The following is a 16,871-nucleotide window of genomic DNA, read 5'->3' on the forward strand; positions in this document are numbered from 1 at the left end:
GCCTTGTTTTAGAGAAATTCACAGCCGTGGAGAAATTAAACATGTGGAGATACCAGACATGTGAACAACTGAAATGCCAGCAAGGATGGAAAAGTTGCTTTAATTAAACAATAAGCAATGCTCTGTGAGAAAAAGAAGGGAGGGGTGCCTGGGTGGCTCAGGTAGTTAAATGTCTGACTTCAGCTCAGGTCATGATCTCACAGTTCGTGGGTTCAAGCCCCACATCCGGCTCTGAGCTGAGAGCAATGAGCCTGCTTGGGATTGTCTTTCTCCCTCTCTCTCTGCCCCTCCCCCACTTTCTCTCTCTCTCTCACAATAAATAAAAATAAACTTAAAAAAATAATAGAAGGGAAAGGCAAGTGCTGGGAGTATCCAAGAGCTTCCCAGAGAAGGAGTCTGGATACACTGTGTCCCAAGGTCATCGGGCTAAGATTTGCATAGGGCTCACCGTCTAGGCTAGAATGGAGACAGAGCTTTAGATAGACCCTCTCTGCCCCATGTGCTGACCTCAAAATATTGTCTAGACACCCTAAATGTGAATGCTACTCTCTTTGTTTTGCTTCTGGGCTAACTTCTGTGGGGCCCAATCTTGAATTACATACCGAAGTCTGTTTACAGCTTCTGTCTCTGCTTAGCTTTTCTGACTAAGGCGTTTAACACTTGCCCCTGGTTTCATTTTTGAAGCACACTCTGTGTTCATTCTCCTCCTCTTCCTCTTTGGTAACCAAGCTGACCTCAGGCTATGCCTATTTTTTTTACCTTCACTCTTCCCATGTCAACTCCAACACTATCACTTGCAATTAACTTTGAAAAAGAAGAAGAAAATGAGGGGAAAAACTTGAATACTGAGAGCACAGACTAAATCAAGACTAAAGGTGAGAACAAATGTGGAAGGCATGGAAATGATAAGAAGGGTCGGTTCCTGGGGCACCTGGGTGGTTCAGTCGGTTAAGTGTCTGACTTTGGCTCAGGTCATGACCTCGCAGTTATGAGTTCGAGCCCCTTGCCGGGCTCTGTGCTGATGGCTCAGAGCCTTGAGCCTGCTTCAGATTCTGTGTCTCCCTTCCTCTCTGCCCCACCCCCGCTTAAGCTCTGTCTCTCTCTCTCAAAAATAAACAAACATTTTTAAAAAATTAAAAAAAAAAGAAGGGTCGTTCCTCCTGAGAACAGTAAGGGAAGCACCTGTTCCCAGCCTCTCTCCTGGATTTGTCAAGGGCCATCTTCTCCCTGTGTCTCTTAACATCATCTTTCCTCTGTGCATGTCTGCCTCTGGGTTCAAATGTCCCCTTTTAAAAAGCTATATAGATCTAGGATCCACCCTAATGACCTCATCTTCACTAATTGCTTCTGCCATCACCCTGTTTCCAAAAGAGATCGTATTCTGACATGCTGGGTGTTATGACTTCAACATAGGAATGTTGGGAAAGACAATTCAAGCCATAACAGTAGCCAAGGAAAAAGTGGAATAGTATCTTAAGGGTTGAGCAGCAGTGTTCTGTTTTTGATTTGTGACACTAAAATATAATTGAGAGAAGATGGGAATGGGTGACTGAAAAATGAGGTATTAAGAAGAGAGACTCAAACTGAAGAGATGGAAAAGGTGGGACCTAGAACAGTGGACAGAGGCTTAGATTTGGAAACGAGGGGATTTGGAAAAGAGGTGAAAATTTCAGACAACAAGGGCAGAGAAGAAAAGAGTCAAGCAATTTTACCTTTTGTGGCTGAGTGACTCTGAGGTTAAGCAAAGCCTGTCCGGGAGCTTTAAAAGAGGATAAAAGTTTGTACTGGTTATTATGGAGAACAGAGCAGGGAGTTAACAGATGATAAATAAAGGAATTCATGGGGCGCCTGGGTGGCTCAGTCAGTTAAGTGTCTGACTTCAGCTCAGCTCGGAGCCTGGAGCCTGCTTCGGATTCTGTGTCTCCCTCTCTCTCTCTCTCTCTGCCCTTCCCCACTTGTGTGCACGCACTCTCTCTGTCTCTCTCTCAAAAAAAAAAAAAAACATTTAAAAATAAATAAATAAATAAAGGGGTTCATGAGGCTAACTGATAATAAGCCATTTCCTTTTAAATAGATCTAATCAGAAAATTCTGCAAATGTTTCATCTTCTTTCAGAAGTAGAAACAGAGAAAATGAGTGATTGAGTTTACTCACAAGTAGCGCTGGTGGCCCAGGCTGAAGACTATGAGGAGGGAAGCCAGGAAAAGGCAAAAGGAAAGGGAGTGTGGGGAGAGCAGGGTCAGATGATGCTCTGGAACCAAGTGCGGCCACAGGACTGGGAAGCTGAGGTGAAGGCCTTTGGAATGATGAACATCACAGAGATCTAAGGCCTCAGTATTGAAAGTCTCCAAGTGGATGCTGAAGTGGAATAGAAAGGCTGTAGGGATTTAAGGGGTGAGTGTGTTAAGCCATAAGAAAATGCTTCTCTGGTGTCTGCTTTAAATCGACTCATTTTTGCTATTATGATTATGATAGCAGTATTACCTTGAGTTGAAATAATAGTTTAACTATACAAATCCATGTTTTGTGGAAATTTTATTTAAGGGCTAAATGAGGAAGAAGGTGGAGGAGGAAAGGAAGAGAAGGAGAAGAAGGAGGAAGAGGACAGGGAGGAGGAAGGTGGATGGTAGTAGGTAGGAAGAGGGAAAGGAGGAGGGGGAAGGGAGGGGTTGGAAGAAAACGTATAAAGAATTATTGTAAAAGTCATAAGTAAAAAAAGAGGGAGAGGAAACTTTTTCTAAGCCTTTAAACTTAACGAGCTGGTGAAGATTCTGTAAACAAAATGACAGCAGGTAGTTTTAAACCTGGTGATCATGGAATACAATGTTCTTTTTTTCCTTCCTTAACTCACCTCTTTCTTAGATGGGCATAAACATTTCTGAGGGACTTTCTAAATCAAATTTCCCCTAGAAATGAAAGCATATGGTTCACTAAGCTTTAAATTAACCCACAAGTTAAGGCTCCAGTAAGTTTACCAATGTGAAAAAGCCCATCACATTGTAGATTTTCCCAATGCTTACAGGCAAATGCAGTACTATTTATACTTATTTTGCCTGTTAGCAATGAAATTGTTTCTAATTTATGTTCTGTAAAAAGTGACATCTGCTTTTAATTGGGAAGTTCATTAAAAAAATCAGACAAGTAAAACAAATTATTCACTAAAATGAAGACAGAGGAATTGAAATGCACTAATGCAGGTGCCTTTACTGTTTGGGGACTCACTTAATTTCTGCCTTGAGACATTTCAGATCCAGACCCCACCTTATTTTTTCCATTACATAAAACATTATAAAAGAAACAAACTCTGCTTCATTTTATACATTTTCCTTGTAATCACCGGAGATGATGTAAGCTGACTCGCTGCAGCAGTATGTTTTATAGTGGTTTTACCATTTTCTCACAGACCTTCAGTGAAAGAATTTGGGGATGTAATGAAAGTTCAAATAGAATAGTCAGCTTCTTTATACAGGTTAATACATGCCACAATGAGAAGAAAATGATGTATGATATAGGTATATGGTTTAATAACATGTAATCATTAAAAAATATTTAAAATATGCATTTCAATGGAGAAATGCTTATGATTATAATGCTAATTGGAAAACTCACAGTGCATACATACACAATTTTGTATATAAAAACAATACATACACAATTTTGTATATAAAAACATATAGTGTATTATACTCACATACCCAGTTTGGGGATATTCAATTTTATGTATATTTTCTATTTCCTTCCCATTCCCATCCACATCCACACAGTGTGGTTTCACATTTCTTTAGTTTTATGTATTTTCTAATTTTTCTAAAATGAAAATGCATTATGTAATCAGAAAAATAAAACAATAAACATAATATTTTTAAAGAGCCGCTTCCTTGTAGTGGCTCTACTGATGATAATTATGCATTTAAATTATTCAAATAAGCTTACGAGACATTCTGCTTTACTTTCTTATCTCATAGTTACAAATATTTTGTAACTTTAAACTTGGCTTTTTCCTCTAAATACAGTTTATGTGGGACTTAAGGACTGGTATTTTTTAAGATCCCCAAATAATACTTTTTGAAGGAACTTGAGGCTAAGATCACAAATCCAATTTATGAAATCACTCAGCAACAACTGGAAAATATTTTCAATGACTTGGAAAATCGGATTAGATGATGAATCATGGAAGATGGTTTTAATCTTGAACTGAGGAATGTGAATTCTACTATATGAAAACATTGAAGATGATATTTCTATACATGTCAGAATACCAAAGATCATTGTTAGCCAAGGACTTCATAAACAACATATAGTCATCTGGAAAATTAAGGAGAATATGGACATACAGGAAATAAATGGGAAAACCTCTAAGTCAGTGCCTCTTAAACTTTAGTGTCAATTCAAATCCTCTGGGGAAATTTGTTAAAATGCAGATTCTGACCCAGAAGGTTTAGTGGTTAGAGTCTGAGATTCTGTATTTCTAAGACTTCCAGATGCTGCTGCTGTCTGTGGGCCACATGTTGAACAACAAGGCTATAAGTCTCCTTTAAGCCTTCAAGATGGGGATTGGAGTGCCTGAATGGCTCAGTCAGTTAAGCATCAGACTCTGGGTTTCAGCTCAGGTCATGACCTCACAGTTTGTGGGATTAAGGCCCACATCAGGCTCTGCATTTACAGCATGGAGCCTGTTGGGGATTGTCTTTCTCTCTCCACCCCTTCCCCACTTGTGTTCTCTCTCTCTCTCTCTCTCAAAATAAATAAATATATTTTTTAAAAAAAAGCAAGGCATGATATCCTCAATCTCAAAAGACATTACACTCCACCTAAAGTTGTTCTCATCAAAATTGAAACACTTTCTAAGTGACTTTCCTGTCTTCAGTATCACTCCTTCTCATTCTGATTATTCACAGTTTCCAAGGTAATCTTCAAAAATGCAAGTCAGTTTCACCACTACTATACTTGGATGGTACCTCATTGCCCATCATGTCTCTAACCCAAATGCTTACAGGGGCTGAGCACATAATGTGAATGAGGTAAAACAAAGGTGGGAGGGGAGGTAGTAATGAGGAATGGTAGGGACTGTGGCAAACTGGAGTGCATATGCCTTCTCTAAAGGAAATAGCTATTACAGGGCTCCAGCCAAGTGTTGTTATGTCTATATGAAAAGGTGAGCCTGATATTACCATATCTCCCAGTTTTTTTAGAAGGAGAAATCTGGATTGCTTTTTTCATAAAAACATAACCATTTTAAGATTGACAAAATTAATTAATTTGATGACCCAAACTACCTAGAATCTCTGAGCACGAGGTTCAGATCTCAGTAGTTTTTCAAAGCCCAGGTGTTTCTAGTATGCATGAACTACAAAGGGTCTGAACTAAACCAAGCTTTGAAGAAACAGAAGAGGATTAATAGCCTACCACAGTGGTATGAGAATTACTTTAAACTGAAAACATCTAAACAATCTGCAGTCACAGAAAGAAATATTACCTAAACTTAAGCAAAGTCTCCTGAAAATATCACTACCATTGACTCTCTTCCCAGAGAATTTCCTAATTGAAAGAAGACTGACTCTTAGTACAAGGAAGTATAAATTCAGCTGCCATAAACTCTCCCACTGGGAAACTTCCAGCCAGGAAGAATACAAACTGCCCATTTCATTTACATCAAAAAGCCCAACAGAACCTTCCATACCCTTCCACTGGGGCCCTCAGCCCCCACCCCCTTTTTGTTAAATTGATACACATAAACCTGAACTTCTGGCTATTCCACAAATTTTCCATTACTGTGATCTCCCATGCATATATGAAAATAAACCTTGTCTTTACTCCTGTTAATCTATTGTCAATTAATTTGTAGGCACCAATCAATGCACACAAATTGGAAAAGTTTTCCTCCCAATAGAAGTTCAAGTTCATTCCTGAAGGCAGTTCTTATATGAGCATTATTTCTGATGTATAGGAGAAGGAATGATTATACCTCCTCAAAAGAGATAATAAGGAAGTATTTATTTATATACTATGTTAACACATCCTAAAAACAACTGTGAGCTCCAAAGTTTGAATTCAAGCCTTGGGGAATCAAATTCATATATGAGAAAATCTAGGAGTATGTAAGGCTCTTAACCAAAAGGTGGTTTATAATCATCAATGTCTGCTATTTCTTTATCTGCGACATATGTAAAAGGAAAATATCTTGGTAAACAAAGTATAATGATTTAATACAATTTACTCATAGTCAAAGATTATAATAAAAATTCCTTTTGTTCAATTATTTCAACACATTCTGAATAAGGTATCATATTTATTAAGAGATAGGGAGTTTTCCAAATTCCTATTTGAATATATTCCAGTAAGAAATGATAGAGGCATTTTCAAAATTTATTTAGAAAGAACTTACTGTGTAGACTAACAAGCAATACAGAACAGCTTCCTGCTGTTCAATTTAGCTGTGGGGAGCAGAAACATCTACTTTCCCTGTGTTACCAGATTATTTATGAATTTCGCTAATAAATCCCCAGCTTGAGGCCTTATTTATACATTAAACCTCCTTTGAAAGAAACATTCCCCCTTCCTTTCCTCATACCCATACCCAAACAAAACTCCAAAATATAATATGCCGGTTCCTGCTTAAGGTCATATAAAATTGGAATCCTTCCCTAAGAACAAGGAATGAGATGGTTGAAAAAGGACACATGAAAACTATTTGAACATTTACACCATTCATGGGGAAAGAAAAACATTTTTGAGCCACTACTAAAATGTGGGTGCTTTCACAAATATTTTTTTAATATGAAATTTATTGTCAAATTGGTTTCCATACAACACCCAGTGCTTATCCCAACAGGTGCCTTCTTCAATACCCATCACCCACCCTTCCCTCCCTCCCATCCCCCATCAACTCTCAGTTTGTTCTCAGTTTTTAAGAGTCTTTTATGCTTTGGCTCCCTCCTTATCTTTTTTTTTCTTCTTCCCCTTCCCACAAATATTTTCTAATTGAGTTTTCACACCTCCTCATTATAGGTGAGGAAGGTAAGGCTAAAAGACATCAAATGCCCCCAAAGTTACACAGTAAGTGACAGCAGAGATTTGAACCATTTTTAAAATGTGGACATAACCCATTATAACATTATAATCTATTTTTAGAAAACTTGTTCATCCAGGTAGGAAGAGGGTCAGTCAGTCCAAGGTTGCTAAGGAAAGTATCTAACCGGCAAATGTTGGTAGGTCCTTGCAGAACACTTAACACCGTAAATAAGACTAATTACACAGGGCCCTGAGTTTAGAAGAGCCCCATGCTTGGTTTAATGCTCTGCTGTTGCTGTATTGAAATCTCAGCAATTTATTAAGAAAGGCCTCTACATTTTCACTTTACGGTGGGCCCTACATATTCTGTAGTTGGTCCTTTTTCTAAAGGCCAACAAAGTGAGAAGAAAGTTTACAGATATGAGAACTTTCCTTGAGGAACCAAAAGGTGGTTGGGTCCCAGTGTCAGGAGCATATGTCTTAGAATAGAATAAAGTTAGACACCCTGGCAGGAGATATGCCAGGGGACAACTTTCTGGGTTTGACGCTTTCTTTCTGCACCTACTTGGTCAGTGCTTGTCAACGTACCATTTTTGGGACAGAAAATAGTGGCTCCAGTCCAGTTCCCTCAATACAAGAGGGAAGAAATAACATCAAGATGACACTGGAATCTGACCAGGTAGATGGTTACTATATGAGAGATAATCAAACTGATCTGTTTCTTAGTGAGCCCTCTCTAATCCTCACTAAGTGAAAGGGATAGAACTTAACCCCGGGAAATGGGTCTTGAAACAAAGCAGGATTGAAAGTCCAATCAGTGGGAGGTCCTTCAAGGGGTCCCCTTCTTTGTATGTGTCTGGGGTAGAGGGGAAAACCAGGAATGGTTGAAACCTAATTGAAACAACAGAAGCTCTCTGCACTCAAGGGCACCCAGCCCCCCCCCCAACTCATCTAGAAGGGGTCAAGTTATACCACTAGCTTTCACTGCCTTACCAGTTAGACCACTAGGTTAGACCACTAGCCTTCCATGCCTTACCAGTCAAAAATTGCTGATATCCCAAGGGAATATTAACTAGAGAAAAATAACATCTGATGAGCACACACAACACACTAAAATACCTGAATCAGAGGAAGTAGAATTAAGGCGCTGGGCAGATCAAACATTTAATATATGAATAAAGTATATCTTAAGATATAAAGAAGAACATTAGATAAATGAAGCAGGACAAAACAATTACAAAGATGAATCAGTGTGAGGCAACGGCATGAAAAATGGAATCGCTGAAGTGAAGAACTTGGCAACAGGGCTGAATAACAGAAGAAGTTCAGTAAAAGTACCCATGAGCTAGAATGTCAGGCATTAAGAAGGGATAAAGAAATAGGAGCCAATTAAAGTGAAAGATAGAAGTAGAACATTACTATCTATATGAAAGAACTTGTCAAAGTCCTGTAAGAACTGAGGTTATAGGTCAACAAATACTTTCTCCAGACTGTGAGATTTTCCTCAGGGCTGTGAGGAACCATGTATTACAGGGAATATAACTCCAAGTATGTCTAAATTTTGTGAATAAACCACTTTTGTTTTAAAGGAGGCGACAATTCTGTGAAATTCAGGTCATCTCTTCGGCTTAGCATTTAGGGATTTTGATAGAATTTTCACTGAAACAAACTTAAGAGTTTGACACCCAGAGAATAAACTGCTGTTTAGCCTTAACAACAACAAAAAATAATAATAATTTCCTAAACAGATAAACCAATTGCGGAAAAACTTTAAAGAACTTTAAAAAATCATCCCCCTTAATAGTCTTCTGTAATTGAATCTTTTATCGATCAGGCAAATATTCAAACCAAACACATGGGATACCTATGTATACTGCAGTGTTCAGAGAGAAGCCATAAATAAACAAACAAAAGCATCATGATCTCTCTGAGACTTCAGTCCAGATAAATGCAGTCTACTTCTTCCCCTGCCTGTCCCCCCTCCCCATGCCTGCTGCCAATCCCACCCTTCCAAACATATAAATATTTATTTGGTTTGTCTTCCTTAGTTTCAACCCTTATCTAGTAGTGCTCGCCCATTGTTTTCCAGAGTTTCAAGACTTGCTGTAATCTATGGCTATCAACCACCCAAGATATTAATAATAGAAAGTTCTCTAAGTCTTGATACTGATTAAAGTTTTCACTGTTCCCACTCAATCTACTACAAATGAACTTTTGTTTCCTTACAGATTAAAATAGGGCACGTGTAAAGAACTTTGGAAAGTATTTATAGACCCCACACATACAAATGAATCAATTTCCAAATAACAAGACGCCAGGGGGAGAGGAGTCCCTCTACACAGCCGGCCACTCTGCTCATCTTGCTTTCAGTATTTCATGATTCCATTTTGCACATTCCACATACCTGCAAGTGGTTGACTGGCCAGTAGCCATTACTTTTTTACAAAAAGAAGAAATGTGAAACAAGTCAAGGAAATGGGGAAATATAAGTGGGAACAGCAAGAAACTATGCTTGGAAATCATAAAAGTAATAGCATAATGAGACTTCATGTAGGGAAAAGATTTTTTTAGAAAGCTAGAAGAATGTAGTTTAAGAGTTTGGTCCTTGGAGTTAGACAAAACCTGGAATCAAATTTCAGCTCTGCCACTGACAAGATATATTACATTGGTCAAGTTACTTTGCATCTCCAAGCCTCTGTTTTTTGTTTGTTTTGATCTCTAAAACAATACCTACCCCTTACGGGTTTGTGATCATTTATATAACGCATCTCTTGAATACAGTGTCTGATACATACTAACTATTCAAAAGAAGATAGTTATTATTGTTGTAGAGGCTGTTTTGTTGGTTATTACTCTAGAAGCCCAGTCAGTAGGCAGTGGTATTAGCTAATGCTATCAGAATCTTTTCTGTGTAAATAGTGATTACTCAGAGAGAGTTTTGGTATTTCTCTATATTACCTACAGAAGTGTATTCAAAAGAAGTCCATGCATTTTTAAATTATTTTTTAATGTGTCTCTTACCTTTGCTTTTATTATCAATTCCTCATGCTTACAGATTAGTTCCTCATTATCTGAAAGTGATGAGCCCAGACTTTGTTCCTGTAAATCTTTTATGGTTTTCTGAAACCAACAAGTAACCTAGGTAAGAAGCAACAAAGAGAAACCAAAGTTCAAGTGATTAGAAAAGGCAAGTAGAAATTCAGAAGTATTTTCTTAATTTTTCAAAACTTAAGCTATTTCAGTCTCTTTTTACATAAGCTCATTTCACATGTTAAATTCATATGATTGGGTTTTTATTTTTTCTTCATTTCAATCTCTACATAAGAGAAAAAAATAGGGCAATTCCTGAAAAGCATGAAAATGATATATCAGTTCAGTAGATTACACGGAATAAAGAAAATAATTCAAAAATCTGCTAACAACAAAATAGGTTCCTGCAGTCTATAAATCATGCATTCTTTTAGGATATAAATCTTTTCTGGATAAGAATATGAATGTGAGTATAGTTATTACATAAACTCACATGAAGCTATTAAACAGCATATGTAGAATTATATTTCCACTCTAAAAAGACAATGCAAAAATACTTAGTTTGTTGCAATTGCTGAAAATCTGTATTCAGAAAATGGAGAAGTTTTTAAAATTCTGTTGATATAATAAATAGCTAAGGGCATGACTCACATTCATTTAGACTTGATTTATAATACATGCTTTACACAGGGTTGAAACAACAAATAGCAAAAGACTTGAAAGAAGCTGAACATCTTTAAATGGTGACATAAGTGGACATAGGACTGCTGATATGGAGACCCTAGATGCAGATTCCTTATTCCAGTTAAATCAAAGAGGATTTCACTCTCAAATCCTCCGCAGTATTATCTTCATGATCACATCACAGCTACTGATCCCTAATAGCCCACACACAACATGCTAGACAGTTTGCTACTTGCTTTTTGGGCCTCATTTCTATTTCTCTCCACAACTCTCTAACAAGTACGATATCATCACTGTAGTGGTGAGGAGAGGTGAAGCAGCTTATCCAGGGCCATACAGTAAGAGGCAGAACCAGGATTTGCCTGCAAACCTACATTAATCCAAAGTTCATTCTCTTTCCACTGTGCCCTGCTGCCATCTTAGATCACCTAAAGTCTTACAGCCCTGGTCATTAGGGAGAATTACTTCAAACCTGAAAAATGAATCCTGGCACCCCATTCAGAATGGTGGGCAGTGCTCAAACATTATACTATGTCTTTTTACAGACTAGGTTGTCTTATCCACAACAGCCTCGGGATTTTCTGAACTACTATAACATGGAGAAATGCATGAACCAGGTGGTCAAAGAGAAAGCTAGGTTAGTCCTGAAGCTCTCCACATAATAAATGTACCCCCTACACACACACACACACACACACACACACACACTACGCAAATATCAAGTTAGGAGTTACCTAGAATAGAACATTCCATTATCAATACAGGGCTGATATCACAAAGCTGGTTATGAGATAAAATGGTTTATACCAACACTTAGCATTTTTCAGCATGGAATAAGCAGTACAACTGGGGGCAAGAGGGTTTCTCCAGGTTTCCGCTAACTGGAAATCTTTGCTAACTGGCATTTTAAGATAACAACCGTGCAATTAAAAAGTAATAGTAACCCTACAGCAATTTTCATGTGAAGTGCACCTCATTTTTTTCAGAATATTTGGTAAGCTGTGCGTAATGTGCACATTAGATAACCTCCATATCTAAATATTGTATTAGTGTATTTACAATTATTTGAAGATAATCTATATTTCTATTAACCCAATTAGAACTAGATGATATGTACAGTATGCATATTAGAACCCACAGAGAGTATTTTATCAAGTGCTATACAATTTATTCATTAATGGGGCACCTACGTGGCTCAGTCAGTTGAGCATCTGGCTTCCACTCAGGTCATGATCTCGCGGTCCGTGAGTTTGAGCCCCGCATCGGGTTCGGTGCCAAAAGCTCAGAGCCTGGAGCCTGCTTCACATTCTGTGTCTCCCTCTCTCTCTCTCTGCCCCTTCCCCACTTGCATGTGTGCTCGCTCTCTCTCTCTCTCTCTCTCCCTCAAAAATAAACATTAAATTTTTAAAAATTTATTCATTAGTTTATTTTTATTAAAATAATTTCTCACAAAAGATGCAGTAAGCCCATATAAATACACAACTAGAGGAATGATTTAAAGGCTTCATCAAAGAAAAATGGATCATGAATATAACTAACTTAAAGAGAGCATTTATCTTATTAAATACTGGAAGTGAATTTTATTTATTCTTAGCCAATGTGGGAGGAACTCAGAAATTTCAAGAATGCTTTAATAGGGAAAGTTAATATAGAATCTGAGTGAATAAAAAATAGGTACAAACAGGTGTTTGCTAATCTCTAAAAACAGGTGAGAACCCTGAACTCTCAGATAATCCTACTCAATTTTGTGAGTCAAAGTCTTGTCATCTAGCACATGCCATCAGTGATGAAAGGAAGGAGTGAGTTGTTTTGATTTTTAAAAGGTATCTACTGACCTCATCCCCTAGATTGGCAAATACTATTTCAACACCCAAAGGATACTATTCCTGTATGGCAATATTATTCCCTATAGGCGAATGCAGTTTAAGATCTAAGTTGGTATTCTGTGCATTCTGATCACATACCTTCCTGATAAAGCATGCTGACTCTCTAGATCTACACATTTTTACTACCAAATGCACCCTGGGAAGAAACATAAAAACAAGTTGGTATAAAACTCAGAAATAGTTCATCGTAGGGGTGTTACATCTCATCATGAGGCATCACACACATGAGCAGCCTCTTAGATCAAATTTACTGTGCGGTGGTGTGGGATGCACACGGAATAGGCTCTCAGAGTCCTTCCGATGTAAAATCAGGACACCTAAATTACTGAGAGTATGTCAACCATAATACTCTGCCACCTAATAAATCAGTCATTGCATCTCACAAGTAGCTAGTGCAGACAGCTGCATAGATATTCCAAGAGCACTTTTTATAAGCATTTAAATTATATCAGCTGCTGTCCAAAAGCCTGAGTGAGAAGTACAGTAAATGATGCATCAGAACATTCTGTAGAACATGGTCCTTGCAAGAGGATGAAAACATGAGCCAAGAGTTTAGGGGATATAGATAGGAAGGAAGAAATAAACTGTTCAGAGTATGCAGTGGAAATCAGTTCTGGGCAGTGATGGATTAAGGGAGAAATGGCAACATTTTTCCTCTCTCTTCTCAGTTCTTACCTTCCAGCTTAATCTCAGTAATGTGTTCATGATCATCCTACCAATTTTATATGACATTCTAGGTACTCAGTGCCCAGTGGAGGTAAAAACTAACATAGAGAAGGAGTAGAGATCTTTTTTGGGGAGGGAAGGGGAACACCTATCAGGGAGTGAAGGGACATAGAAAGAGAAGGGAAGTCAGCAGATTCAAAGAAGGAGCGATCAGGGGTGTTCAATGAGAACCAAGAGCTGCCTTGGAAGTTAGGGATGAGTGCCAGGAAAATGCACTCAAATGCTGTATGTAGACCTGCACCATCCTATATGGTAGCTACTGACCACAAATGGCTATTGAGTACTTGGATTGTGCCAAGCCCAAACTGAGATGTGCTCTGAGTATAAAATACACAGCAAATTTCATAGACTTTGTATACAAAATAATAAAAATACCTTGCTAAGAAGTTTAGAATTGGTTAAATATTGAATTACTACTTTAGATTTGTTAGCTTAAACAACATGTATAATTGCTTTTCACTTTTTATGTGACTCCTTACGTTTTTAATGTGGCTACTAGAAAATTTGAAATCACTTATATGACTTGAATTGTATCTTTACTGAATGGTTCCACTATTCAAGGATATTCAGACTATCCATGTTGGTTAATTGTAGATCTAAGGACTGAGTTTTTTTAATGTTTATTTATTTTTGAGAGAAAGATAAAGCACGAGCAGGGGAGGGGAAGAGAGAGAGGGAGACACAGAATCGGAAGCAGGCTCCAGGCTCTGAGATGTCAGCACAGAGCCCGACACGGGGCTCAAACTCACATATTGTAAGATCATGACCTAACCTGAAGTCGGACGCTTAACTGACTAAGCCACCCAAGTGCTCCAGGACTGAGTTTTAATTAAAGGCAATTTAAAAGAGTAGAGACAGAAGAACGTTGAAATGATATCTCAGTTGGTAAGCATTTATGGACCACTGAGTGGAGGCTAAGGAAGTAGAGTTAATGACACTTCCAAAGAAGCTTATTGCTTCAGTAAAGGAGGGATGTAATGACAGCTTTAAGGAAGGAGAGGCAATCAAAGGGGCTTCCCTGCACTTTTTTTCTTTATTTGATTAGACGAGACTCAAGCATTTTTTGAGACTCAAACGCAGCAACTGAAGATGCATGAAGGAGAGTTGAGGGGAAAGGCGGGAAGAGAGCACTAACTGGGCAAAGAAGGGCTAGCTTGTTGGACAACCCATCCCCACCTCAACACCCTGTTGGGAAGTGAAAATGAAAGTAAAAGATATGAACCCAACCTTTGAAGAAAGGGGGCAGGGACTACTCTAGCCAGGTTACAAGTTACCTCATCCAATCTTTACATCCCTCCTCTATGGAGAGATTTGCTTTTCAGCAGATGAGGAAACACACCCAGGAGGTGTGTTGCAAGGTTAAACAACTTCACACAACCAGTAAGAGGAAAGTTCCACAGGTAGAGTCAGAAATGTCATGATCAGAATTCATACTTTCTTGTCTAATGTTTTTCTTCTCACTGCAGAACCAAAGGATTCCAGAGGAAAGAAATGGTTCTTAAAGGCTATGTTTATGAACATTCTTAAGATAAAAAACCAAAACACAACACCATAGTTATAAAATCTAATTCTAACATGGAAATAGGTTCTATATACCACCACGGGGAATCAATGGAAATATTGCATTAGAGAGAACAGATGTGTGGGTCAGGCCCATCAGGAACAGTGCTTGAGAGGAAGAGGCCAGCTGTGAGTAGAGGCGACAGCAAGGGCAAACAGAATTCCAAAGACAGGAGTAAAACATGGGAGCACAAGTGATAGAAAATGCTGACAGTCAAGAATAAAACACTCAGGTGGCACGAAGGTGAACCGCTGCTGCAGCCCAAAGCGATGCATCAGACCGCCAAAAACTACCAGTCTCTTTTTCTGCAATTTGTTCTACAATCCGAGATCAGATCTTATTTTTTGATCTTTGTTTAAAACTATGCTGGAGGAGGCGAGCTAGCAATAAGCAATTCAAACCACCTTAATAGAAATGCTTAAGGGAAGATGAAAATCTCTTCAAATTACTTTCATTTTCTTTTCCATGTGCAGAACAATTCTTGACAAATAACCGGTTACTACTAGAGACAAAAACTGATAAAGGAGAGGAAAAGGCATCAGTTATTTATCTTCTTTAACCAAGGAATTTTTGATAATCTCTCTTCCAATTATCAAAAATGCACACATATATAAAGCTGTTTTCAATCATAGTGGATGGCCACAGGTGACAGTTTTAATGTCTACTTTGTTTTTGAAGGCATGCTAGTATTATAACAACTATTTTATCTCCCATAAGGTTTTTTTTTCTTTTTTACAGTAGGGAAACCAGTAGTCATTATTTTGTACTATGCAATATGGTCAAATGTGCTCTGTATTTGACTAGGCAATAACCAAACTTCAAATATCCATTTGCTCCATTGGGTGATAATGTATACTAGGGAAAGAGGCACTAAAGCCATGTTGCTAATTTTTGTACCTGAGGACTTGGGAACAGGGGAAGAAAGAAGAATTACTCCCAAAAACATGGATTGGGTTTCTTTTTAGATGCATTCTGGGACTAACTATTGGCTTATGATTATTTGGCCTTCATCTCCAGAGATTCTGGGAGGATAAAGTTCACAATGTTTCTTTTGTGGAATCTGGAAGCCCTCCATGAATTACTGAAGTCAACTGGAAGGTATTAGTATCTCCTCAACAAATTATGGAATCCCAGTATCCTCTACTGTGGGTAGTAGGAAAGCTAAAAGGTGTTGTTTGTCATGAAGCAAATTTGTTACTTTATAAACAGCTTCGGAGATAATCTATCTCCCTGTCTGGAGTCACAATTTTATGTATTTAATTATTCTGATTTGTGTTGACGTAACATTTTTCTTCTCACATCTATACAGAAGAAAAATGGCACTAAGGACTTCCTCCCTTCCCTTCCCAAGACTGGCCTCAACTCTTGTTTGTGTTTATGTAGGCTCTTTACTTTCAACTCCTTAATGACAGAAAGCCATTTAGTCCAGTGGATAAAATCAGTACAGTGGAAACTTCTGGGCCTAAATTTTATTTCTAGCATTACCTCTGATTCATTGGGGCAAACCCTCCCAGTAGTAGAAGAAAGTCTTTATTTCAAGAAAGGAAACAGAGACTAGCCTAGTGTCCCAGCAACATGCATTACTGCCAAAAATATCTAAGGCACAGTTTTCCCAATATAACTTAGGGTTCTACCATAAGTGACCTGGAGTTAATTATATTCCCTGTGTGTGTGTGAGAAAGAGAGAGAGAGAGACAGAGACAGAGACATAGAGAGACATACAGAGACAGAGATAGAGAGACAGAGACAGAGAGACAAAGAACAGACATGATAGGGCTACTTAGGAGTGGGACCAAAGTTTGATATTCTCACATTACCATCCCCATTTCTAAGCCACACAGACAAATAGATTTGACACTGAAGCTTTGGCCTACATTCTTGGTTGTTGGAAAAACTGAAAGTCAGAAACTCTCATATTGACAGGATAACTGCTCAATTTTAAGAGATGTTGTCATTCTTTCAAAATGTGCTGT

The 16,871-nt window shown here is 38.2% G+C and overlaps 1 protein-coding gene across 3 annotated transcripts in view; it reads right to left on the minus strand.

Moving 5' to 3' along the window:
- Nucleotides 1-16,871, minus strand: part of CCDC141 (coiled-coil domain containing 141) — a 226,154-nt gene that overhangs the window by 110,902 nt on the left and 98,381 nt on the right. For all 3 annotated transcript variants that reach the window (XM_007083895.3, XM_042994800.1, XM_042994801.1), the window contains exon 7: nucleotides 10,033-10,149. In XM_007083895.3, coding sequence (XP_007083957.2) covers nucleotides 10,033-10,149 — 117 coding nt within the window. The remainder of the gene's footprint in view (nucleotides 1-10,032; nucleotides 10,150-16,871) is intronic.

This window comes from Panthera tigris, chromosome C1, assembly GCF_018350195.1.
Source record: "Panthera tigris isolate Pti1 chromosome C1, P.tigris_Pti1_mat1.1, whole genome shotgun sequence".
Classification (NCBI taxonomy): Eukaryota; Metazoa; Chordata; class Mammalia; order Carnivora; family Felidae; genus Panthera; species Panthera tigris.